The following is a 26,964-nucleotide window of genomic DNA, read 5'->3' on the forward strand; positions in this document are numbered from 1 at the left end:
GAAAGAAGCATCAACATCAAGGTAGTGAAAACCCATCCAGGAAAAAAGTTATTTTTAATGAAATATCTAACATTTCTTTTTAGTATGCAGAGTTTTCTTTTGTGATTGAAAAAGGATTGATAAATCCATGATCAACATTTTCCATGAACAGTGGGAGAATTATTTGCATTTTTATATTGCTTCACTTCCCATTTAACATCAACTACTAAACCAAGAGAAAAAAATCCTTGACTCTGGATGTTGAAGCTGCATTTCTTTTTCACTCAGAAATGACTAATCAGTAACTAAAGGTATTTATGCAGAATGAAATAATGATGAAGTGGGAGACGATGGTAATTGTAGGAATTTCATGAAATGATATAGCTGGTAATATAATTATTATGGAAACTTATTATTAGATCTACAGTCTCTATGCCTCAGTTTATAGCTATATCTTCATTTCAGTCCCTTCCTCCCCATTCCCCAACTTGAGGGCCCACTATGTGCCCTTTCCCCACTGGCTATTAACTATGTATTTATACTGGGAAATTGTTGTACACTCTCAATAGCAATGATTTTTGTTTTTTCATTAAAAACTGTTGCAAGAAGGAAGGGAGAGGAATATGAAGTGGAAATAAATTGAAATCGATGGCTGAGAGTGCATTGATTTATATACAATTCATTTACCTGCAGTTGGCATAATTTAGCATAATGATACAATTGAGTATAAGAAAAAACATTATTTGTACCTAAAAAGCAAGGTGACAGACTTGAGACCATCTGGATAATTTCATAGTAATTTATAAACTGCTCCATCCTGAGGTTATAGAGCATTTTTCATAAACACTTTGGGGAACCTGAATTGTCCAGGTCATTTCCTCAATTGTCCCTTTCACTACATATTTGTAGACTTAGACTATGTCCAGCATAGTATCTGAAAACAAATCCCTCTCATAGCCCCATGGGACAGATATTGAGCTCCATTATCCTTAACGCTAATCCCCATCGATGTGCCAGCTGCCCTCTTATCACGTGTCTTAACCATTTTGCTTGGCTCTGCAAGCTTCTCTTACAAACTACCTCTGAAGGAGGTGAAGCAGCACAGCCAGCCAGGCCCCCAATCAAATCAGTGCGGTACAGTGAACATTTGGTACTTGCCAGAGTCACAGTGCCATTTGCTGCTAATGCATCTTCCACTTTTGCATATAAATTGACTTAGTGGCTCACAAGTTGGGAATTCTGTGAAAGATATAAAAACATCCAAATGGAAGGATGTTATTGACTGTGCTTGACTTAATTTGTATCTCATTTGTTAATATGATCAGAACTCCACCCCTATCCTCCACAAAAGGCACAGAGGAAACATTAGACAAACAAATAGAGTGACAGCAACTTCTTGAGGACCCAGGATACACATACTTTTAATATCTTTTAAATGAGCACTTTCCAGGGATGGAAAGCCAAGGAGAATCATTAGATGAAGGATTGTTTGGGTTCATTATAATGCAGGAAAAATGAATAGATGTTAAGGCCCTGCACCAAGACACTCAACCTCTTCTCAGCAAATAACAGCTGGATAGGGCTCTACACTTCAGGGCTGCTAAATAATGTGCGTGTGATTTAAAAGAGAAAGGCCTTTCCTGAATAGAAAGCCAAAGTAGGAAAGTCAGATCTATCTCTGCCTTGAGGGATGTCAGCATCGCCATGTTGAAAGTAAAAAAACCCAAAAAACCAAAAAACAAACAAAACCAACTCAATAAAATCAGTTTAGTTGCTATCATACAATTACAAAGATTTTGAAAGTGTGAATTCTGAGTTTAAAAACAAAACACCAAAACTCCCTGAAAATCAACAACAGCAAAGAATTAGATTTTAAAAGAAGTTTTACCTAACTAAATCAAAAGGCCTTCTTTCCTAATCTTTAGATAACTGTAACAACAACAAAATACAACCCAGAATTAACAGAGAAAAAGATTCCCCAGGAGAAAATTTTATTCTTCCTCTTTCATATATGACGAAAGTAAGTCACCTAGAGTTTATAGGATTTGCTCAATACCAGACCATTTAGCTCCCAGGACAATATTCCTGGAATCATAAATCCTCACACACAATAGCTCATTTAGTAGAAATTAAAAAATAGAAATATATAGAAGAAAACAAAAATCTCCATCAGTTCATTGACATGACAGAAGAAACTGACATATTGAGATAAATCTGTGTCCCCTGTTCTTTAATACTATTCCTATGACAACTGAAGCCATGATATTTTGTGGTAAATATTTGTTTTTCTCTTTAAGACAACTAACTTAGAATCATAGCCTATATCAGATGGAAGAGAGACCATAAATACTTTCAAATTGTATTCTGTAGGTTGTCTCAGGGCTACCAAGGTGGCTGAGCAGACTGCACTTTGGCTGCCCAAACTCCTTTAGACAAATCTACTCACCTCTTCTTTATCTATACAATTATTTATCTATCTATAGTTTTAATTTTGGAGTTTTGAGTATTATTTCATTTTGAGAAAAATATACAGATAGTAGCAATATATTTCTTTGCATTAAAAAAAAAAAGAAAACCACTGATTATATCCAATCATTTTAGCCCTAAGGAAACTGAAGCTCAGAAAAGTCAGGCTTGCCTAAGGTTACATGTATCTCCCTAATGAAAAACAGGTTTTTAGAATTCAGTTAATCAAATTCTCCGTCCATCACTCTTTCTGTCACACTCTACTGCCCATTTCCTATTTTATTTTTACTTAGTATCATGAATGCACCTAAACTGTTACTTTACTCTACCCATGTTGATAGTATCTATTAAGCTTATAGGTTAATTATTTGTCATAAACTGTTTCATTACGTATAGAAGAACGTCCTTATGTTTATTAGAAATTTGTCTCAAAATACTTCCACTATTTTAGTATTTGGTTAGCAAATTTTTGCCCATATCACCTACTATTTCATATTATAATCTTGGAAATTTTAATCATTTAGAATTTTTGATCTTGTCTTTAAGTTCTGTAACACTATCAACTTTTAATTTATTTTTAAAGGGCAGAGCATACCAAGATTCACCTAATCCTTTTTTGCACACTTTCTCAGGCCTGTTCTTGATTATTTCTTTCTAAGAGTTAGGACTTTCAAAGTACTCCAGGTCGTGGTTCCATTCAAAATTACGTTACTGAGCATTTTGTTAGTACTTTAACCAACGAAGCACATTAAAGACAGTATCTTCGGGAAATAAGAATTTTAAATGGCATTGCTATAATTCCTATAGAATAGTTTTTATTTTTCTCTTAAAAATTATGACATTTTTAAGTTAAAAGTCTATATTAACATCGTTTTTGGCAAATCACGAGAGGCTAGAATTAGTAGTAAAATGCAAGCAAATTAATTTTACATGATAGTCCCTTAGAAATAATATTACAAAATAACATTTTAAATTAAAATCAGAGGCTAAAATATTCATCTTCACTCTTAAAATGCTGAAACAATGAACTCTGTCTAGTATGTAGCTGAGCTGAGGAGAGAAAGTCAGCCAGGGTGACCAGCAGTGATACCCAGTAAACAGACCACAAGTGATGGTCATCTTTAGTAGTGATAACTTATCCAAATAACAACATAAATTGATATTATTTCATAAATAACATGTAGGGAAAGTGGTGGCCTCATACCAGATCTGGTTAATAGGGCATTCTTGATTACCTGCCTCTTTACTTCTTAAAAGGCAATTTCTTCATGCAAGTTTACATTTGAATACATCCATCTGAAGTATTGGCATTTGAATGAAAATTATTGTAAAAGTGAACAAGTCTTTGTTAAATTTCATGATTACCAAAGCCATATCTTGAGATACAAATTTTAGAATAAATTTAACTTTTTTGAAATCAAAAAATGTGATCAGAGCCTAAACGTGATTCAAAGACAGAAGTAAAAAAGGTGGAATCACTGATATATAGAGATAAAAAACTACATTAAAAGCCATCCATATAGCACCCTTACAAATATTCTGACATATTAGGGGAAGTACTCAAAAGAAAAGAGAAAATGCCCAAGGCAGAATTTAATCAACACTTCAAAGAGAATTTTCTTTTGTTACCTGACAAAATAATAAAACTTATGTTTACGTTTTAGGAATCAACATGAATCTTGTCAAAAATATGTTTTGTTCCTTAGATAAATAAGTATTTAATGTTTAGAAGCTGTACAGTAGACATGAATAGGGACTTTAAGTGAAATATCAGTGTATGTTATGGTTAAAATGAGTAAACAACAAAATGCAGACTCTAAGATATGATAAGATCTAATTTTTAAAAATAACATTACATGTTTTTGCATCTATAATAGGAAAATTTGCATTTTTAAATCTCTCTTCTAGACTGAGGAGCATATTAACCAACATCACAAGGTTTACTAGGAAAAAATAAATTACCCCAAGTGTTTGGAAACTTCTGATATTTGGTGATACTTCATTGGTTGGGAAATTTTCTGCACGATCTTTAAGATTCTTTCTACCTCTTTCTAAGTCTAAACATCAGCCAAAAACACATCTGGAAATGATCCCCCAAAAGGTAAAAACTTTCAAAATAAATAAAATAATCTGAAATTCAGTGTATCTGTACTATCTAAGAAAATGAAAGTTATCCCTTCTGCTCACAGTGAATACAACATACACACATGCATACAATGTGTATATGTTCTTAAACAATTGCATCTCGTTTCTGAATAATTTTTTACATAATAGTTAAATCATTCCTCTTGGCAACCTTGTTGTCTGATTTAGTTTATAGGACCAAAAGGCAAATTATATATACATAAGTTGGGAACTAGAAGGAAGCATAGGACAGATCACTAAAAAGAACAAAGGCATTAATTGAAGTTACTAATATTTCATTTCTGTTCCTTTATCAAAGCAGTGTGACCTCAGGGAAATCACACAGCCTCTCTGGTCACAGATTTTTGGTTTGTAACATGATCTCTCGAGTCCTTTAAGTCCTAAAGATCAAAAAGTCAGAAGAAACATCATCTGGAAATGTACAACATCCTGAAAGCATTTAACATAGCAAAAAATAGGATTTATCACCTGAATAACTCCTGGGATTATCATAGCATTCCAATAAAATATAATGACTGAGTTTCAAAGGAATGGAAGAACAAATAGAAAAACTTAAAAATTATTTTTGGCTTTCTCTGCTTAATAAGGCAGTCAAATGTGCAGTACATTTTAGAAAGACTTCCATCAAAAAATTTAAACACAATATAGAACCTCTGTTTTTTACTAATGTTAGAAAATACTGTATCCATAATTCCTTAGTATCCTGTCACCAGTATCAGATGGTGATAGAGGAATGAGCTCTAATGACAATACACTTTTTCACCTAAAAAATAAAATAAATGCCTCTTAAAATAAATTTTACATTTTCCCTGTCCTTCCACATTGGCATTAATTTAAAAGTTGAAAATAGTATCTGAATATTTTAGTTTGTTTCTGGGTACTTGTTCTTATATTTATGAATTCTTATATTTGACAAAGACTTAAATGTTACACATAATCTTTTCTTTGTTGACTTTGCATAAATATCCTTTGACTTTGGATCTTCTTTGAGACACAAACTGCAGGATACTTGGAAAAATAGCCTGATTAACTCTGAAAAAGAGAAAAATTATGAACCAAAGTGGCTTACATTTTATCAGGTTACAATTACAGCAAGGAAAAGAAAATCATATTTTATTTCGGTAGTTACCTCAATCTCACAGAATATTTAATATGGATTAATGGACTGTTAAAAAATTTTCTTTTGTTGCAGGTAGTAGACTCAATTTGTCTATTATATCTTTCACTTAAAATTTATTGTCAGGTTATATGTGTGCTATTATGTAAATGGCAACAGTTTCCTCTCCCTCTCCAGGGTAATCACGGTTGGTATGGTACTTATATTTATCTGGTACACAAAGCTTAGAGGAGTACCCAGTGAGGTACATTTTGGATCCGATTTATGTTTCTTCTCTGTCCCTAACGTAAGAATTTTCCTACTTATTCCTCCTCATTGGCCTCCAAATAAATATTTCTAAGTAATTTATTATTGAAGTCTCAAAATACAGCTATCATAAGTTTCTTTGAGAGCATGTAGTTCACATCCTATATATGTGAATTTCACCTGCATGATTAAGTATGTGGAAAACATATAGAAAGTGTTATCTAAACCTGAAGGAGACAATAATACTTACATTAAGTATTATTATTTATTGAGTATGAGGTGCTAGGCTACTCACATATATACATGACCTACACTCTTCACAACAGCCTTATAATTGTCATTGCTAATCCCAATCGCAGAAGAAAACAGCATAATTTGCCTGAGGATACATTGCATAACCAGCAAGTGTCAGAGTAAAATCTGAATACTAGGCTGACTGATTCCAGAATATGTTATTTTTTCACTATACCACGCTGATCATAACAAGACCCTTAGAAAAATTATAACATGGGAAAATTTGGGGAAAAATGAAAAATTTAATTCTTCTTTCTATGGTGCATGTCTTCCACCTAAACTCGAATTCTGATTTTAACTACTCTAATATATATAATGAAATACAGTTATGAAAAAATGGTGCTTTTTAAAATCATACAGACTATAGGACTATATATTCTGAGAAGATATATAACATTTCTAGACACTGACACTAGTTGTGGCTCCTGAGAATGTGTACTTATATAGGACAGAATTCAGAAGATCCAACAGAGTAAATACACTTTGGAGAAAATCATAAGAGAACAGTGTACCACATATTGTCTTCCTTTTGCTGCTCTTTCATTGTTGTTACATAAAAACCTCATTTTATATACCACATATAATGTCATGTATAAAGACACAGACTTTACAGGCAGGCAAACCTGAGTTCACATTCTGGCTTTATCACTAATTAATGTGTGGCCATGGGCAGTTCAACATCTCTGACCCGGGGATCCTACTCTGTAAAATAGAGTGGAAAACTACTTCAAAATTTTATTCATTCAAAATATTTTACTGAGAATTTTATACCAGATAAAGTTCTAGGCCGTAAAGATACATCTCCTAGAATGAATGAATGAATGGAATAGTGCTAGGCTCTGGGAATACAACGTTCTGCATTCTCTTTTTCTCATAGTTCTTGCAACCTGGTAGGAAAAACATTTGTAATATAATTAAACAAGTGATTTGAATAAATCTCTGATAAAGTGCTATGATTTATGCAGTATAAGGTGTTATTGCAACATGCAACAGAAGCATCCAATCTCGGATATTGTGCCCCAGAGGAAGTGATATACAAGCTGATACGAATGATACATTCAATTAAATCCGATAAACAGGAGGAAAAGAAGTGCTTTTAGAATATTCGAGAAAGTTGTCATTCCTAAAGGCCCAGAAGTCAGAGCATATAAAATGTTTGAGAAAATAAGAATTTCAGAATGGCTGTAACAGGGTATAAGATAAAAGTAGTGAAATTTTAGGAGCTACAAATGGGCTTGAGAGACAGATTTTGAAATGATCATTATGAGTATTACAAAGCCTTGGAAGTCAAAAAGAACGCCAAGAGAGTATATGTAGAATGAGAATAATAGAAGAGCTAGGAAAAAATATTGAATAGTTCTGGCAACATGGTAGACAAACGAGAAATGCTAAAGTAACAACCAAACATTTGAATATATATATGAATGTGTAAGAAACTAATATAAACTTTCAGTATCCAGAAAAGAAAAGGGTGCTGAAAACTAGAATAGTTAGTGAACTATAATTACTGTGTGCATGTGTGTGTGTGTAATTTTGCCTGCAAATGCAGTAGAAGAATGCTGGATCTGTAATCTAGATGTTTGGGTTTTAATGTCAACATTGGACAGGTGACAATTCTTTAGTTCCACACTAGGCGTGAATCCCAGCATAGACCCAAGATCCTCAGAGGCTAAGCCCTCAGTGGAAGGATGGATGAGATAACATCCCTTCCCAGGACAAAGAGATGTCTCAGCCTGGACTATGAGTGAAAAAAATACATGTAGTCTCCCCTGAAAATTTATAAACATGAGACTGTAGCACAAGTCTATTTTCCATAGTTCAGGAAATCTCATGTTAAAAAAATCAAGGTGAAAATTAATTCAGGGCATATAATATTGTAGAGGATTGGTGCTCGGGGAAACTGTGACCCTAAGAAGCCCTCAGAAGATTTCCATAGGGCCAAAACACTTAGAAGATAAGCTAAAAATTTAAAATTACCAAAAAAATTAAAAAGCAAAAAAGCAAAAGCAAAAAAATCTTGTCAAATTCAGCAGACCTAACAAATGGGAGAATTAGATCCACAAGATCTTTAGATATTTAAAAAAAATATTGGATAGAGACTATAGAATGAAATGTGATAGGCACAGAAAATAGGTAAGTCAAATTTGTTTAAAAGATAAGGCAAAGAATTAAACCATGTAAAAAGATATTCTGAGAAAACAAAGGCAGACTTGAAAAGGAACCAAACAGGATATTTAGAAATGAAAACCAGAGTCTTGAAATTACAAACTGCATGGACTAGTTAAATCACAAATTAGTACATCTGAAGAGAGAATTTCTAAACTGGAAGATAGATCTGAAGAAATCTCCATGGTTGCAGTTCAAAGATTAAAAAGAATGTAGAAGGGATTAAGAATCATGGAGGATAGACTAAAGTAACCAAACATTAAACTAACAGTTCCAAACACATGTAATAGAGAAAAGGAGGATAGGTAGTATTCAAAGAGATACTTTCTTAGAATTTCCCAGAATTTATGAGACATAACTTGAGATTCAGGAACCACAATCTATGTTTAGATAAGTAAAAGTAAATCAACATATAGAAACACTGTAGTGAAACAATAGAATGCCAAAGAGAATAAAACCTAAATTAACCTGTAAACATGTTACAACATTGAATTAGGTGCAAAAAATCTACTTCCCTCTCCCTCAAAAAGAACAGTAGGGGAATCAGAACTTTTTAGAAAGCAATTTACTCCCTCTCTCAAAGAAAATAATGAAAGCATATTTGACGGTTAAGCAAAGAGAGAGGAGCCAGAAATAATGTAGGAGGGAAACCAAGAAATATCTTGTCCTCGAAGACAAGAAGAGAAAGTGTTTCAAGAAGAAAGAGAGCAGGGATGAAGCCTGTTCAGGTGGCATTAGATACAAACGGAAATGCACTATCCAGATGAAAAGAAAAGAAAGAAATTTCGTTATTGAGCTTAGCAAAGACAGTTTTCATGGAATTATTTGGCCAGAAAACAAGTTTCCATTCTACAGTAGACTGAGTGGAAGATGGATGCATAAATTTTATGCAACTTTTCCAAGACATTTGACTGTGAGGAAAGTAAAAGTTGCTGTAATAACTGATGACAGATATAGGGTCAAAGGAGAGCTAAGTAGTTATGTTGGTGGTAATCTTTTTTAAGAGTGTGAAATTTGGAGGCCAATCCAGTGGCATAATGGTTAAGTTTTCTCACTTTGCTTTGGCAGCCCAGGGTTTGCAGGTTTGGATCTCAGGCACAGACCTAGCACCACTTGTCAAGCCATGCTGTGGTGGCATCCCACACACAAAATAGAGTAAGATTGCCACAGTTGTTACCTCAGCAACCATCTAAAGAGGGTGAAAATTGAACATACATAGATACTCATGGGAAGGAACTAGTGAGTGAGAATAAAAACGTAGGAGAGATAAAAGTTACGTTTTCTGTTTTTACACATTTTAGGGCAGTAGAAAAGTTTTCAGATTTTTCATATCTAACATTCATATCTAACATTGATATCCCTGGTAATTAAAATAATTAGTACTAAAATAAGTCTACATTCAATTCAAACCTAAGGTTAATAATTAAAGAATGAATTTAGATTTTTCATTTGAAGAAATGATTAAAGTAATAACTAAAGAAAATAACTTTAGTAAATTAGAAGTGCCCAATGAAATGTGGCAGATGAAATAAACAACAATTAATTGATTGATCATTTATATCAAAACCAAAAATATGTAAAAAGTCAGTATCTCAAGTAAATTAATTTTACTATATATTTTAAGACTATATTTCAGGAAATTTTAGTCTTTCTGTGTGCTCACATATAATAATACATCCTCCAAGAGAAGAAGAATAAAACAAATTTTATTTTAAATGTCAACCTTTTAAGATTACAGAAATTTTAAAAACTACATGGTATGTGGCATTTTGTTATAGTTTTATTATTCTAATTCATACTCTAGGATTAGTAATTTTAGCACTGTGTAAGCAAAGGAATAGACTTTTTAGTGGTATGAAAAAGAAGTCAACTTACCTGGGATACTTTTTTTTCTATTTCATTTTTACCATTTAAAAATTTAGCTCATTATTAATAAGAATAATTTTTGTCAAATTGCTTATACATGTTGACTTTTTAGTGCAAACAATATGCTTTGGGAGTCCTTGTTCCTAGCTCTCTGGTTGATTGGTTGATGTCCATTCACAATTCTGGTATCTTGACTATAATTAGACTACCCAGACAAGTGCCTTTTCTTTTATATACAAAGAAAGCAAAGCACTCAGGGTAAAGGAGCAAGTGACACTCCAGATGAATTATACTTTCTTTGATATCTCCAAAAATAGATGACTTTGATTATTATATTAATACTGGTTCAAGATATAGTTAGGATTATAAATGGTTTCTAAGTCCTCGCTCTTGCTTATTCTTTTTCCCCTCACACATACTAACGATATAAAAGTCACCAGGCAATCAAACTGTCATTGAGCTCCATACTGCCAGACCCTGATTACAAATGAGAAATCACAGGGTCATTAGGAGTAAAATGTCAAACATAACTAGAACCAGCAAATTTTTCTAAGTGTTTCCTGACATAGAAAACATAAAAACCACTAAATAGACAGAAGGAAGAAAAAGAAGAGTGCACTCAATGCGAAGAGTTCCCATTCCCATGGAAATTACAGGAGTTAAATCCAGGGGTAAATCAATGGTACTAATCCTAGTCGTGCCCGATGGCTTGCACATGTACTCTAGTGTATATTGAGAGTAATCAGCTACTTTGCCCTTATTTGTTAGCTCTCACCACTAAACACAAATATTAGTCAGGCATCCAAATATTTTATTGCACCCATGACAACACTATGAGGTAGTTTTCATTATTGCCTTTTTCATATTTTGTGAGTAAGAGTGCCCCTAAGCTAACATCTGTTACCAATCTTCCTCTTTTTGCTTGAGGAAGATTGTCCCTGAGCTAACATCCATGCCAGTCTTCCTCTATTTTGTGTATGTGGAACACCGCAACAGCATGGCTTGATGAGCAGTGTGTAGGTCTGCACCCAGGATCCAAACCCATGAACCATGGGCCATCAAAGCTGAGCCTGAGAACTTAATCACTATGCTACGAGGCTAGCCCCTTTATTATTCCATTTTATATACAAAAGAAAATATATTTCAGAGAGCTTTGCTTTTATTTTTTAACTTCTCCTTAAACTAGCAAAATACAAATAAGGATACAGAGGATATTAAAAATGAATTAATAAGCTTGATCAATACCACCTGTTCTTCTATCAATCTATCTGTCTATACATCTGTTTCTCTATCCATCTATTTGTCAAAATTTACAGTGACCAAATAAAAAATACATATTTTTCTTGTGTTCACAAGGGAATTCCACAAAAATAATAATTTCCCAAGCCACAAAGCAAAAATGTAGCTTCCCAAAAAAGAATATTATACAGACTTTTCCTCATGCCTTAATTAAATAAAATTAATATCATATTTATTATAACAGAAGGAAATCACAAATGATTGGTATGTATTCTTCCACATGCAAATATTTTCAAAGAAATATTTACTAGAATATTTATGAAGCTGATCAATAAGCAATATTTTACTGTTTTGTTGATTACATACCATTTGAAATGTCTGTATTAAAAATGAGAAATTTTACTTTCTTTTAGTACTCCACGCTGTCCCTTTCCCATTTTCTCAATATAGTTTATAATTGCTTTTAATAAATCATGAGGTAACCAATTATTACATTATCCTGACAATATAATATTACTTTCTTTAAAGTTGTATAATTACCTTTCTTTACTTGTACAGCTTTAATTTAAAATTTTTACTTGCAATATGTTATATTTAAGAGAAAATCAAAAGACAAGTATAATTTTGAGAAATCAAGAAATAGTAGTTAAATATTTTACTAAAAAAATGGTAGTAAACAGAAAACATGGCTAAGAGCTAAAAATGGTTGACACCATTAGAGTGTGAACTAGATTTTATTATAAGCATTTATATATTACCTGAGTTTTTAAAGCTAAATGTACATATATACCATTGGTGGTAAACACGTAAATACATACTATTTGTATAGTTGTAGAATAATAGTGAAGAAATGGACTAGATCATGCAGATACACTGAACCCAGAATTTCAGTACCATATAAGGACCCAGTACTACCACAAAAGAATTCATATATGTTAAAGCAGAAAATATATATAAATTATTTGTTAAAAAGAATGCAGCAATATTTAGAACATTCACATATAACACATTAAGTAGAAGTGTCGTTTGGCTTCTTGTTTCTTTCATAGCACTTGTCACAATTTTTAATTATTTTGTGTTTGTACTTATTGAGGGCTTTTCCCCTCTCTGAAAGAAGAAACTTTGCCTTCTTGCCTTCCCTTGTGACCCCAGCATCTAGAACATAGTAGATAAAAATGCTGGACTTTGTCTAATGTGGACAATATTCAGAGATTTCACAATATTTGAAGAACAGATCAATAAAACACTATACTTGAGGCTCTGGAAAGGAGGTGGCCTCAGAAGGACTCACAGAAGTTACATCCTGACTGCTTCTTGGCAGTGTACCCTGAGGTAGTGCCCCGACTTCAGTCACTTCGGGTCTGCTCAAATTCTAGAAAAGACCTCATCATAGCAATGAGCAGCAACTCGTGATACAAACATCGACATATGCACACAGCTTTCTGTTTTCAAAATGCCAACTCAGCATAGAAGAAGTGATATGCTTCCTGGATCAATATAGGACTTTAATCTGGCATTTTTCAAAACACTAAATTTAATATTTATAAAAATAAGGATTTGGAAATGCTGCTATTTTCTAAAATAATTTCAATTGGGCCAACTTCAACTTCAGCTGGAAAAAAATATATATACATATATATTCCCATTTAAGAATAGAAAATTACTTGGAAGGAAGGAAAAAGAAGACAAATCTTAGCTAATTTTTGTTGAATGACTACTAGATGCCAACCACTACCTAGATTTTACATATATTATCTCATTTGATTCTCATGATATTTATATTTGTGTGTGTGTGTGTATAAAACCACTGAGGAAATCAATGCTGTTGAAATCTCTGAAGAATTCATGTTTACCTTTGACAGAAGTTTAAAGGGCTACATTTCTGTCAGCACCATAGAGGCAGTTAGAATTATTATTGCCCAGTGGCTGGTGAGCCAGCAAATTACTTCTGGTAGCGCAGAGCTCTAGACACAATGGAAAAGCAAGAGAATCTGAGGATTGGAGGGACGTAACAGAGATACTGGCTAAGAAGGTAAGCAGGAGGCGGGAACTAAATAATAGGTAATAGAAGAGTGTTTCATGAGCCTGGGTGCATATTAGAATTATATGTACACCTTTTAAAACTACCTATACTTGAGCCTCCATTATAATTCAATTGGTTGTACAGGGCCCAATAAAGCTCTCCAGGTGTAATGGGTTGAATTGCATGTATTGAAAAGATATGTCTAAACCTAAACCTGGTACCTGTGAATGCCACCTTCTTTAGAAATAGAGTCTCTGGAGATGTAATTAGGTTAAGGATCTCCAGATGAGAGCATCCTGGATTAAAGGCAGGCCCTAAATCCAATGACTGAGTCCTTATAAGAGAAAGGAGAGGGACATTCGACAGAGCCAGGGCAGAAGGCCATGGGAAGATGGAGACAAGAGATTGGAGTTATGCTGCCACAGGCAAGGAGAGTCAGGATCCAACAGAAGCTGGAAAAAACAAGCAAAGTTTCTCTTTGGAGGAGGCGCTGATGATATCTTGATTTTTGACTTCCAGCCTCCAAAACAGTGAGAGAATAAATTTCTGTTGTCTTAAGCCATCGTGTTTGTGGCAGTTTGTTGCAGCAGCCCTAACAAATTCTAATTTGTAGGGAATGTTGAAATCACAGAGTTTAAATTTCTCTGGTCTTGTTTTAGGATAAGAATCACATGAGGTACTTTTCCCAAAATACAGATTTCCGGACTCTATGCATGACCTCCTGAATGGGGATCTTTGGGGAAGGGGAGTAGAAGGCTGGGAATCTTGTCAGTTACAAGCACCTGGTGATTCATATCCTCGAGCAAGAAGTCTGGGAAATGCTGAGTTAGGTCAAGGAAGTAAAAGCTGCTTTTAATAATTTCTGCCTGTGGCTTTTAATATACCCCACCAGGGTTTGCTTAACCTCCCACTCCTCTGCATACAGAGGCTTATAAGTCAAGTATGAACAAAGAGGGAATTGTAACCAGACAAATGGAAAAGCATGTCTCATACCTATAAGAATAACAAGAATACAACAGAAGTTTGCATCCCATTTCTAAACAAAAATAATAAGGATCTTTAAATATAAATGTATGGAACAAGACAAAACAGAACAAGACCATCTGGGATACCAAGCATAAATTTGCAGGACACAGGCAGGAAAAAGAGCTTCTCAATTTGTCTGGTTTCCATCATTTTAGTAAAAGTAATTATTGCCAGATTGGAGATGTAAGAACAAACAGATTTGAGAGGAAATTAAAGCTCTAAATCACAGAAAAATATAACACCTAATTGCTAAAAATGAGTTTATCTTCATATTGAGACACGTTATCAAACAGATAATAAAACCTCAAACATTTTTGATCTTAGAATATTGACAGTGATTTCAGAATAAGGGAAGATGAAAAAGATGAATGAAAGCTGGAAAATGGAAAATAATATTATCCCAATTCCAAAAATGAGTGAAAATTTGGAAACTATGGAGAGGTAAAGTTTACATATATCTCCAATAATAATTCTGGATGAACTCATTAACATATTATTTTGTCAACATTTTTAAAGAGACTATTTGCCAAACTAACTTCATTTATTTGCTAGACAATTTTTAGATAAGTATATTTCATGAAAATGCCAAAAACAGAGTGCTTCTGTATTTTTAGCAATATTTTTGAGAAACCTTATGATGATAAATGAAAGTATCAAAAAGCAAGATGATGGTAAATTTAAGTGGATGAGTACTCGCTTCAAAACCGTATCCACAGAGTTTTAATTATGGGATGAATTTTCCCCAGAAGGATGTTTTTAATTGCTCGCCAAGAGGTTCGTGCCTTTGTCACCACGATTTGGTTACAGCCTTCAAAGCTATGTTTATCAAATGTTTAAATTACACAAAACTAGAAGACGTCTTTAGTATTATGGATTCAAAACTGCAAAATTGCAGGGAGCTAAGAGTTACAGGAGGATGGAGGTAAGAGTAACAGTTTGGAGTGCAAAAGACCCCACCTATGTTCATATTCTGAAATATATGGATAAGGAAGAATCATATCAAAGAAAACAAAATAATTTTGAAATCTACACATTGAAAGTACCCAAAAAGAGTGATCTAGTCTAGAAGAAAAGCTTAGATATTTTAATTAACCAGAAACTCAACCTGTGAGTTACATGACAAGGCTGACATCCAAGACTGCTTTAACAGAAGCGGGTAATAATCCCACTATGATCTGTTGCAAAAATATCACATATGGGGTACTATGTTCTGTTCAATTCTAGGCCTGAACTTTTTAAATTGTGGTAAAAACACATAAAATTTACATTTTAACCATTTTTAAGAGTACAGTTCTGTAGTGTTAACCCTATTCACATTGTTGTGCAATAGATCCCTAGAACTTTTTCATCTTGCAAAACTGAAACTCCATACCCATTGAACACCAACTCCCCATTTTAGGCCATTCATTTTACTAAGGTCATTGAAAATCCAAGCGTATGCATAGTAGGGTAATTGGTAGGAACAGAGATGACAAATGGTCATGTAAGGAAATTTGAACAAAGTGATGTGTTTAACCTGTAAAAGAGAAGGCTTACATAGACAAGATGGTGTTTTTGGTGATCTAAAGAGTGATCCTGTGGACAAGGTTATAGATTCAAACTGTAGCTTCACAGGACAGAGTAAGTCCTAGTGAGTAGAATCTTTAGGAACACAGATGTTGACTCCACAAAAGAGGAATATTCTGACAATTCATTACTGTCCAACAGTAGAATTAACTACCCTGTGAAATGGCCAGTCCTTTGTTTCTGAAATTATTCAAACAAGAGCTAGGTAAACATCCCTGAGACGAGTTTTAGAGGAATTCTTATATTGGATGAGAGGCTGAATTATATAACATCTACAGACAACAAGCAAAGTCTGTGATTCTCTGGAATAGAAAACTAGGAGTGAATGAGCCTGAGATCCAATGCTTGCCACATCTATTAATTCATTCTGCAACTCTGGACATACAATGTTCAGTGCTTCAGTTTCCTTATTTATAATGTGAGGGGCTAAAATGGGTGGTTTTTCTTATTCCTTCTAAATTTCCATGCATTGAATAAACTTGTGTGCTTATTTGCATTGGTAGGCATGTGCCTCCCTGCTTTAGCAGGAAATAAGAAGGGAGAAAGGGAGAGAGAAGAGAGAGAAAAACTGATTGAGTGAGTTAAGTAAACAAATACATGTAATAGTGGAATTCTTCCTTTTGCCGTGGCACTGACCCACTTAGATCCAATACTAGCAACAAGGAGAAGCTAAATGCCCCCACATTCTATAGAGAGAACCCAGTATTTGCAGCCATTCCTTATAAGAGGAGAGTACTCCACAAGTCAACCTTATGCAGAAACCGTATTCAAGGGAAGGAGGCTCCATGAGAATCATTCACGAAATTTTACTGCTGCATAAAAAAAGGGAACTGATAGGATGCTGCTCAGGAAGTAGAATTACCATTTTACCCAGCATCTAGAGAAGAAGAAAACACTGGAGAGAAGTGGCAAGTCCAAGAGATGGGTCATCAAGAGAGCAGCCTGATCACGTTTGGGAGAGCAAAAAAGTGGACCCAGCAAAAGATAGCAAAACTGTTTTTTTTTTTTATCATAACAGTAATGCAACCAAGAGAGCAGCCTACTAAGCAAGGGCGATTCTAGCAACTATAGACCATCTGTGGTGGGAAGGATGAGGGATGGAGATAAAAGAGATCCGGGTCTTGATGTGAGGGAATTCTGAAGAAGGGAGAAGGAAAAACAAAAGAAAGAGGAGGTTCAAGGAGCTCTAAAGAGAAGTGAGACCTCAGGCCTCTCTGAAGATCTCACATAAGAGCCTCTCAAGAGAGCTGTATTTCTCATGTGTCACAGGGCTGTGATATTCAGAGAACCAGAGAGAAGTTTACCACTAGACCTTCTTAAAAAGATGTTACCCATTTTCTCCATCTGTCCTCTCTGCCAGAAGAACTAAGACTAGAAGTGAGGAGAAGTAGAGAGTGAAAAAACAGAACACATTCTCCTCTCATCCCAGTTCCTAGAATCTCAAGTCTAGATGGCAATGGGGGAGGAGAGAGCTCTGACTAAGATATAATACTGGAATTTCGAAGTCGGTTGGATCAAGTTATAGAATCTAAAAGTTACCAGTCATTGGGTCTGCCAAGAGGTTATTAAGGAATGACAAAGCAGTGGAAAGCAGTGCTTGGCAATAATCACATTTTGTCACTGCTCCACTGGGTTAATGATCCTCATTAAATTTGTTACACACATATACAGTTTTTTCTTGCAAAATTAAAAAATAATAATGTTAAACTTAATCAGGAACTTTGTTTTCTAATAATGTAGTTGAAAATATCTGCTGCAACATACCCTGATTTAACTGGGAAATGATTTCTTTTTGATAACTCGCTCTCTCTTCTTGCTTGTGTCTGATCCTTGCCCATTCTCTTTCTGATACTCTTTGCTCCTTAGTTATGTGGAGTAAAATTATAAGTACACTTACAAGTAAGATTCCAGATACATGAGACAGAATTCTACTATCTTTAAAGATTTAAAAGAGGAACATTCATAAAACGGAGTAATATTAACTTTGCAAATTTTAGTGGATTTTTATTTATACTCCATTGAATGGTTTTTAAATCTTTCAACAAACTTTGTATATTTTCTGAAGTTAAACTCTTCGAACAAACCAGAAGTTACCAATTCACATTAAGGAATATTTATTAAAAAATAATAATAAATGTAAGCTATGTTGAGATATTTGGAAGAGAGAACGACCCCAAAATTGTTAAAGTTTAAAATAAACCACCATACTGTTTTTGATCTTAAAATGTCCAAGAGGCAAAATGTGAGTTTGAAATATTCTTATGTTTAATCATGAAATACTCATATTTAATGCTGTAATTTGGAGATGGCAAGAAAATTTGTCTGGATACTCACTTCCATCCTGGTTTTGCATATATAATCATAATTATGTCATTAAGTGCATGTAAGATAAAATCAAATATGAAAGGTGTTCCCTTAAATCAGTGGATCCTAAAGTGTGGTCCCTGGACTGGTAGCATGAGCATCAACTTGGGAATTTGTTCGAAATGTAAATTCTTGGATCCCATCAAAGATCTACAGGATCCGAGACTCTGGGAATGGGTCCCAGCATTCTGTTTTTAACAAGCCCTCCAGGAGATTCTGATACTTGTTTAAGTTTGAGAACCACTGCCTTAAGTACAGTTCTCAGACTTGAGTGCACATTCATACCACTTGGAAAACATTAAAAACACTAAATCTTGGGTCCCACACTCAGAGATTATTTAATTAGTCTGAGCTGAGGCGTGGGCAGGTGATTTTAAAGCTCCTCAGGTGATTCTTTTATTGACAGCTAAAGTTGAGAACCAATGCTAAATCATATCTTTGTCATGAGATTGACCATTTAGTTCCTTGACACACAGTTCACTTCTAACACAGGCTTCACAATTTTAGCATATCCTCTCTTATTTGCAGCACCAATTTACACAGTCTCCTTTCTACACATGAAGACAACTAAAAAAGTTCAAAGATGGCTTAAAGATTAAGGGAGAATTCTCAAGGGCCTTCCCAATTGTCTGAGTGTTTGCCCACATATAGTCTCAACCTAAAATGAGCAATTAACTTGTTGTAAAGGGAAATGCAAGTAAAATGAATCAGGTTTGTAAACAGGTGCTAGTGAATTCTACTGAAAATTTGACCCTCAGTGCAGTACCTTCAGCTACTAATTACTACCAGAAGCGTTTCTAATCATGGGTTTCGCATATTTTCAAATCCAAATTTTAATATTATTTTCAGTGTAAAACAGTAGTTATTAAACATAACAGAGGCTGCTCGTGGAGCTGAAGTGTAAAAAAAAAAAGTAATTGCAGTCTCCTAGTAGGATTAAACCTATGGGAACTTGGCTAGTTCCAATGGGAAAAATGAAATATGATCTGTCCAAATTTTATAATGATGCTTAATAAAACTGGGAATTAGTTAAACCTATATTCATTTCTAGATTATTGCCAAGTAAATTGACTGCTTTTTTAAAAAAAAATACAGTGAATTAAGCAATTTATAATATTTTGTCATATTGCATTCAGTGCAGAGATAATTTCTGTTATGAAAGAAATCTATGCCATTCTCTCCTACAACTTGAAGAGTGAGATTGTGCCTACCGAGCTTCATTATCAGCTTCTCTACTCCATAGATTTTGATTTAAAATGACAATCTGAAAGATAAATGTATGTTACTAAAGAGAAGACCATGTTTGGAGAGACACAAGTTTCTCATATTGTAAAAGGGAAACAGCACTGAGACTAACACATGTGGTTTATTATCACTTTTTAAGATTGGGCTATCATTCAGAACTGAACTATATCTGACAACTAAATTTCACAATGTCTTTATATCCAGTGATGTACCATAGGCATCTGCACCAGCTTGCAAGTGCCGATTTTCAAATTTTCAAGGACTCAGTTTTTCTGTCAGTTGTTAAACACACAGTCATTATGGAAAAAAAATTATATAAATTTATGATTAAATAAATAATGTTGAAAACAAGGGGAATAAATACTCAAGGTTCATAATTTCCTAATTATTTTGCTTTTGAAGTTATTTACATCTACTATGTAAATTGTGTATCTGTAATGTGAAAATATTGCATATTGGTATGCATATCCTTTCCCAGTCCACATTCAGACAGTCATGTTGACAACTTGATATTGCCCGTGGTCAAAGTATTTACATCACAATAATAGGCAAACACTAGATCAAGGATCCTCCCCACCAGGAGATGTTAAAAGATTTACCAACATGCCAATTAATAAAATTCCTTATAGATGTTATGTGCATTTAAATAAGATATTCAAGGATATGTATAATGGCAGTAACTACTCCCTATTTGTACCCTATCCATGGCTCCCAAACAAAATCAACTTGAAATGGCTGAGTTTTAGGTTCAATCATACCTGGATTCATACCCCGGTTCTGCTATTTTTTAGCCTTGCGATCTCAAGCAAATTACTAAATGTCTCTAAATTTTGATTCCCTTTTCTGTAAAATGTGGATGGTAATATGTTTCTCATATATTTGTTGTAAAGATTCAATAAGAAAATATGTGTCTGGACCCCCTCTAATCCCTCTTTTCCACACCTAATGAAAAGGATGTACGTTTACTGGTATGATTATTTCAATTATTATTGAAATTTTAGGATTTTTTTCCTCCTTTTGAGTCAAATAAATTATCATTAAAATAAAGGTCTTATTCCAGACCTATTACCAAAAACAAGATAGATCAAAGACCTACTTGAAGTTTTCTAAGGAGCTCATTATTATTTTCCTACTCTATATTGTTTTCATGACATTTCTTATCTGAATTGGGACTCTCATTCCAGGGCTTCTCTGTATTTAACGTTTTCGGGTTGCTTGTTATTTTTCTGGTACATTCTGGATGAAGATGCTGAGAACAGAAAAGAAATCAAATTTTCCTCAAAAATAGAGCCACCTAGAAGCAGACCCAGCCATCTTTTGGACCATATGATTAGTCTGGACATTGGAAAGGAGAGAGAATATACTGTTCAACCCTCTTTATTGGCTAGGGTTTGGAAATTCTGCACGTAAAATGTATGATGAATTGTTATTGTGTGATTCTCTATTGCTTTCTTCTTCAACACTGCTATTGTCTTCTTTAAATGTCAAATCGTACTACTTACTTTAAACTTTATTTAGAGGTTATAAACTCAAATGTCTACAGGGACTTAAAGTTCAGTATAAGAAAATTTTTAAAAGAAAGAGTTAGGTAAACAGAGAATGTATTGCCTAAATAGAGCCATTTAAATTGAGGGATAAACAAACCCCCACATTTTCCACCTGTTAGAATTATTATAACATGGAATTAAATTATTAAAAATATATACTCAATTGCATAATATTTTTAATAAATGTGCTAAGCATGTCTAATATGTTTCCCCATAATAATTTTAAAAATTCATAAGGCATGCCTGAAATAAAGCACACATCTTAGAAAATCTGGTTCACTCCCTTGTTATGTTTCACTATACATTAACAAGATAAATGATAATAAACTATATCGATATACAGGTACAAATGAGAGTAATTAAATTTGCAACTTTATGTAACAATAAATTTTACTAGTTTTCAAAAGTAGGAGGAATAATGGAAAGTGACCAGGAATTTTGCCATTAACAAAATGTCTTAAACTAACAACAGTTTTTCCCTTGAGAATCATATATCTATAGAAATGAAACAAGTGGTTTACCAACTATGTAATCTCCACCCATATTGTTTATTACTCCAAGAACATAACACATGCATGTCAACAAGAAACAGGTCCTTCTCACTTACTCCAAATCTTACTCAATGAGTTACTCTGTTTGAAAAATTTAATCATTATAGGCATAAGATTAACAATGAACATTGGAGAATGTCCTGTTAGCCTTATAATAATCACTTTCTAATAAATTCTGCAATGTTTGGATCCATTTATTTTAACCGAGGATATGGTTACTGCCTCATGAATGGGATATATTTTGAAGTTATCATGAAAGGACACACTCAGGCCCAAAAGGCAGTAATGAAAAGTAGCAGATCTTCTGCCTTGTCAACTTGTATTTACAAATAAATAAATAGCCTTTTAAGAGAGATTATAGTGATAGAATCTTGTATCTGACACAGTTGCTGCTAACAGCATGTTTCACTCACAACTTACCACAAGATGCCATTTCATCTGTCTGGTCACCACAGTCGTCTTCCCTGTCACACAGCCATGCTCTGGGAATGCAGCGTCCGTTTCCACAAGAAAACTGGTCCACCTGGCATGTTCTGGCTGTGATGATCAATTAATGTACAAAGAATAAATTTATAGGTCTTTCGAACAACATTAAAGATAAAATAAATCATGCAATATCTCTTTTATACACAAGATACTATATTGCTCTATTAGGTAAAATATTTTAAAAGTAATTTTTTATTTAATTTTTGACAATGCCAACTTGCTTATCTTCTCTAAATTTCACATGCTTTGCCCTTCAATTAAAGTGACTGCTAAGTGACAAGATATTCAGTAATCCTCACACACTTCCATAAATGAAGTTATGAATTCATTATTTAAAAATTTTTGCCTGGCACATGCTTATGAATATATGGTTGAATGAAATTTCATCCAACTTTTAATTAACAATAAAGAATTTTGCATAGCATTTGCCCGTAAACCAAGAAAACGTTTGCTGTAATGTAGGAGGAAGGATTTGGAGAGCATCTCAGAGCATCCAGTTTCTAATCATGGGGTCAAAATTGTCCTTTTCCTCTAACATTTTCAAAGAATTTATTTCTTCATCTCTAAATGATCCAACGTACAGAGTGAGAAGGCAGAAAGTATTTTCTAAAACATATATTTAGCCTTAAAATAGATTTTTTAACTTACTTTTCAGCACAGTTATATAAAAATGTATAACTTTTTAATCAAAGTATATTAATGAACTTGCCGTGGCCTCTCTTAAGGGTTTCAGTGCACACACACAAGAACCTTATTTTCTTTGTTACCCGAAGGCAGTGGTTGAAAATTATTTAGTAAAGGGGTTATTTCTACAAGGACTTTGATTGCTTTTTTCTATTACAACCAGGTCAACTTTTGAAAGCATGAAAGCCTAGATAGCTTCCCTAATTCTTTTCCCAGGCTTTAGGTTGTTGCATACTTAGTTATTTTAAAATGTTTCACTTTCTTTTGTTGTTTCTTTTGTCCATCTGAGCTTAATCTGTCTACATGAGTATTAATCTGTCTTCATGAGTATCAGTATCTCAGCCATCCTTTCTCTTTATTGCATCAGAGAAAGGAGTGGGAAATCTTGGGAACAGGATACTCAAACCTATCAATATTTGGGTTAGATGAGGAACAATTAGGGTCTGGGTTTCTGTGGCTATGATAAGAGAACATTGCTTACTTTGTAGATTTCCTCTTGTTTCCTGGCCTTGAGAATCATAAGGATGTGTTTCTGATTCATCAAAACACCCTGTGACCTTGGATACCCATGGTTGGTATAAAAGAGAGTGGTTCAAAGCCAAATCATCCAAACACACTAAAATGGCTTTCCATAAATCAGGTATCATTTAAAATGATTGCTTAAAAGTTACATAGTAGTTATCTTAAGCAAAGTGTACTTGTAATGTAAAGATGTATATTCATTATTAGCGAATACTTAAAGATTACTTCAGAAAAACAAATGAAAAAATTAGTGGTTTGCTTTGATATATTAGATTGGATATATCATGTCTATTCCTAGTGTCTATAATTAGAAATACCAGGAAAATTATTATACCATGTATTTCGCTTTCTTTATGTGGATAAGGGTCCCTAATCTAAAATATTTTATGTAATATTAAATTTTTCCCATTTTGTAAGTTGATAATTTGTTTTAAATGAACAGATTTTAAGTATCCCAACAAACACATATGCTTCTGAAGTTTTCAATCTTGAAATTTAAAGTAGGATTAAATATTTTTATGTTGTCTCATTTGGCTAATTCTACTGATTTTCTGTCAAATTATAAATCAACAAAGTTCCTAGGTAGTTTTAATAACACTGTGTTTACTTAGAAATATTAGGTATATATTTGCACTAGCCTAGAGAAGGATGAAGATGTTGACATTAGTTTAGTTGCTGGTAAAGGCAGGGCATAGAGGTGTGAGGGAGATTAATAATGTTTTTTCTTCCATGTCTCTGTATTGTTTCACTACTTGCACTAAATGCTTTTTACCTTTTGAAAAGTTTTAAGAGAAATTTAATGAGGGTTTCCTTTGCAATTGTTCCTCCCTCCCTCCTTTCTTTTGTTCTTTCCTTTCTTCCTCTCTCCCTCCCTCTTTTCTTTTCTTTCTCTCCAATTTTCTTTCTGTCCTACATGTCTCCTTTCTTCCCTCATTCCTTATTCCATTCCTTCAGTCTTTCTTGTTTTCTTGCTTTAAAGAAAAAGATATCAAATATCTTCATCTTTAGTTAATTCTAACTGACCCCACAAAAAGAATATATCAATCAAATTTTCCAATACAGTTTTCTTTTATTTGATATTCTTATGCCACTGTACTCTCTCATAATTGTTCAAGTTTAATTCTAGCAAGTTTCCTCAGATTGTTTTCTTTCATTAGGAAAGTCTTGGTGATTAGAGAGGAGAATGGGAAAGAACTCCTAAGAGCCTGTCTCACATTGTGCATGACCTATCTCACATTGTGATGGTGTGAGAATTTGTGATGGTGTGAGAATTCATTAACTCTGAAGCTCGAAAAACTTTATGACCTATCACTCCAAAGAGTATTTACTGGCTTATTATTGAGGCATAGTATGCCCTGAAAATATATGAATTCATTGTCTGTTCTAATTATGGATAAAACGATCTGCTTAGGCTACCAGGCAAATTTAACTGATTTCAGATGAGAAAGATGTAGACAAATCTACAAGGATTGTCTGTCTACGTGATATAATCAGACTGACTAAATTATCACTTTCTAATCACTGGATTTGTATCAAGAAGACACAACCTTTACTTTTTCAGTTTTGTCTCCATCAGATCTAAGCAGTTTGGAGGTGAGATTAGCAGAGCTGCCCCCGAAGACTAATTTTGTAGCAAACGCTGCTCTAATGAAGAGGAAATTTACACCTCCTCAGTGGAATTATTTATCTAGCAGTGAGTCAGAAATTCACTGTCACAATGTGAATTTTTTCTACCCATCACTAATTATGCTTCTCCTGCAGCCATGTAGCAGCGTGAAATCCCACAAGGCACAGAACAATAAGGAGGAGGAGGAGAAGCACAGAGTGTAACACATTATTCCTAAACTTTACCTTCGCTATACGTCAAGCAAATCATTCTATTCTAAACAAAGTCTATGTCATATCAAAATACACTCTTTATGTTGGTAAAAAAAAAAGTCTAATTTTTTAATACATTGGGTTTCTTAATGCAACTATATCTATCTAGTTTGAATTTAGTCAGAATTTGTGGAGGATACGAGAAGAATAAACATTACAGAATCTAACCAGAGTTCTGGGCTGTGGGAAAATGCTGTGTGAAATTGCCTAGGCTTGAATCCAAGAATTATCATGTTGCTATGAGAAAAAAGAATTTCAAATCTAACTACTTCTCATCTTTGGCCTCTGGATCTCCCTCATAAGTAGATAAAAATATTTTTTTCTCTTGAGGGAGAACAACTACCAAGCCCCTGACTGTCAGCCCTTTCCTGTCCCCCGTGTATAGCAGTTTCCTCTTCCAGGCACTCTCCAAACCTCTCTCTTCTTTTCAATTCATTTTATCTTCCACAATCTATGCCAATTAATCATTCATTTTTTTTCTAGTAAAGTATTTCTATTACCTAGAAAAGCATTGAGAATAATATCAACACCTGTTTGCCATCATATAGCCATATCAAATCAATATTTTTTTCTGTATTTACTACAGAATTTTTTGCTTTATTTAAGAAAGAAAGGTATTATAGTTACAATTGAAGTCCCTTATGCAATTTTCAAATCACATTTCCTTCTCTTTCTAGAGGTAACAACTATCCTTAATTTGTTTTCGTTTTTCATTTCCAGACATACTTTTAATCCTATTCTTACACATTTATAAATCAGGAAGCATACATCGAATTGCTTTGTTTTCTTTTGCTTTTGCTTTGTTTTGTTTTTGCTGAGGAGGATTAGCCCTGAGCTAACATCTGTCCCAATCTTTCTCCACTTTATATGTCAGTCACCGCCACAGCATGGCTGATGAATAGTGTAGGTCTGCACCCAGGATCCGAACCCATTAACCTGGGCCGCTGAAGCGCAGCATGCCAAACTTAACCACTATGCTATGGGGCTGGCCCCTTGTTTTGTACTTTTATATTTCATGTAAATGGTACTAAATTGTTTATATTCTGCAACTCATTTTTTTAACATTGTTTTTGAAATTCATTCCCATTGATATCTGAGTTCTAGTTTATTCATTTAAATTATGAATAGCATTCCATTACGTGATTATAGCACAATATATCTATTCTCGTATTAATGGGCATTTGAGTTGTTTCTAAATTTTCACTATTACCAGCATAAGGGAAAAGAAATTCTTATTCAGGTCTCCTTGTGTGCAGGTGTTAGAGTATAAACCTAAAAATGTAGTTGCGAAGTGCAAAGCATGCACATCTTTACATGGATTGGATTCGGCCAAACTGCTTTCCAATGTAGAAAATCAGTTTACACACCCACCAAGAGTGTATGACAGTTCCTTTTTTTCCACAACTTTGCCAATGCTTGGTTTTATCAGATTATTTATTTTTCCTAATTAAATGGATTGAACTGTTATTTAGGTGTTTTTCTTATGCTTTTTTTCCTTAAGGCTTAGCTTGGACATCACCTCCTTCAGGAATCCTTCCAAGATAGCTAAGAACT

General features: G+C 33.9%; 1 protein-coding gene across 1 annotated transcript in view; it reads right to left on the reverse strand.

Annotated features, from left to right (window-relative positions):
- Nucleotides 1–26,964, reverse strand: part of LOC124233810 (low-density lipoprotein receptor-related protein 1B-like) — a 792,861-nt gene that overhangs the window by 683,782 nt on the left and 82,115 nt on the right. Inside the window, exons 12-13 of the mRNA XM_046651030.1 lie at nt 22,261–22,377; nt 1,138–1,218 (exon numbers count right to left, since the gene is read on the reverse strand). Coding sequence (XP_046506986.1) covers nt 1,138–1,218; nt 22,261–22,377 — 198 coding nt within the window. The remainder of the gene's footprint in view (nt 1–1,137; nt 1,219–22,260; nt 22,378–26,964) is intronic.

This window comes from Equus quagga, unplaced genomic scaffold (assembly GCF_021613505.1).
Source record: "Equus quagga isolate Etosha38 unplaced genomic scaffold, UCLA_HA_Equagga_1.0 251_RagTag, whole genome shotgun sequence".
Classification (NCBI taxonomy): Eukaryota; Metazoa; Chordata; class Mammalia; order Perissodactyla; family Equidae; genus Equus; species Equus quagga.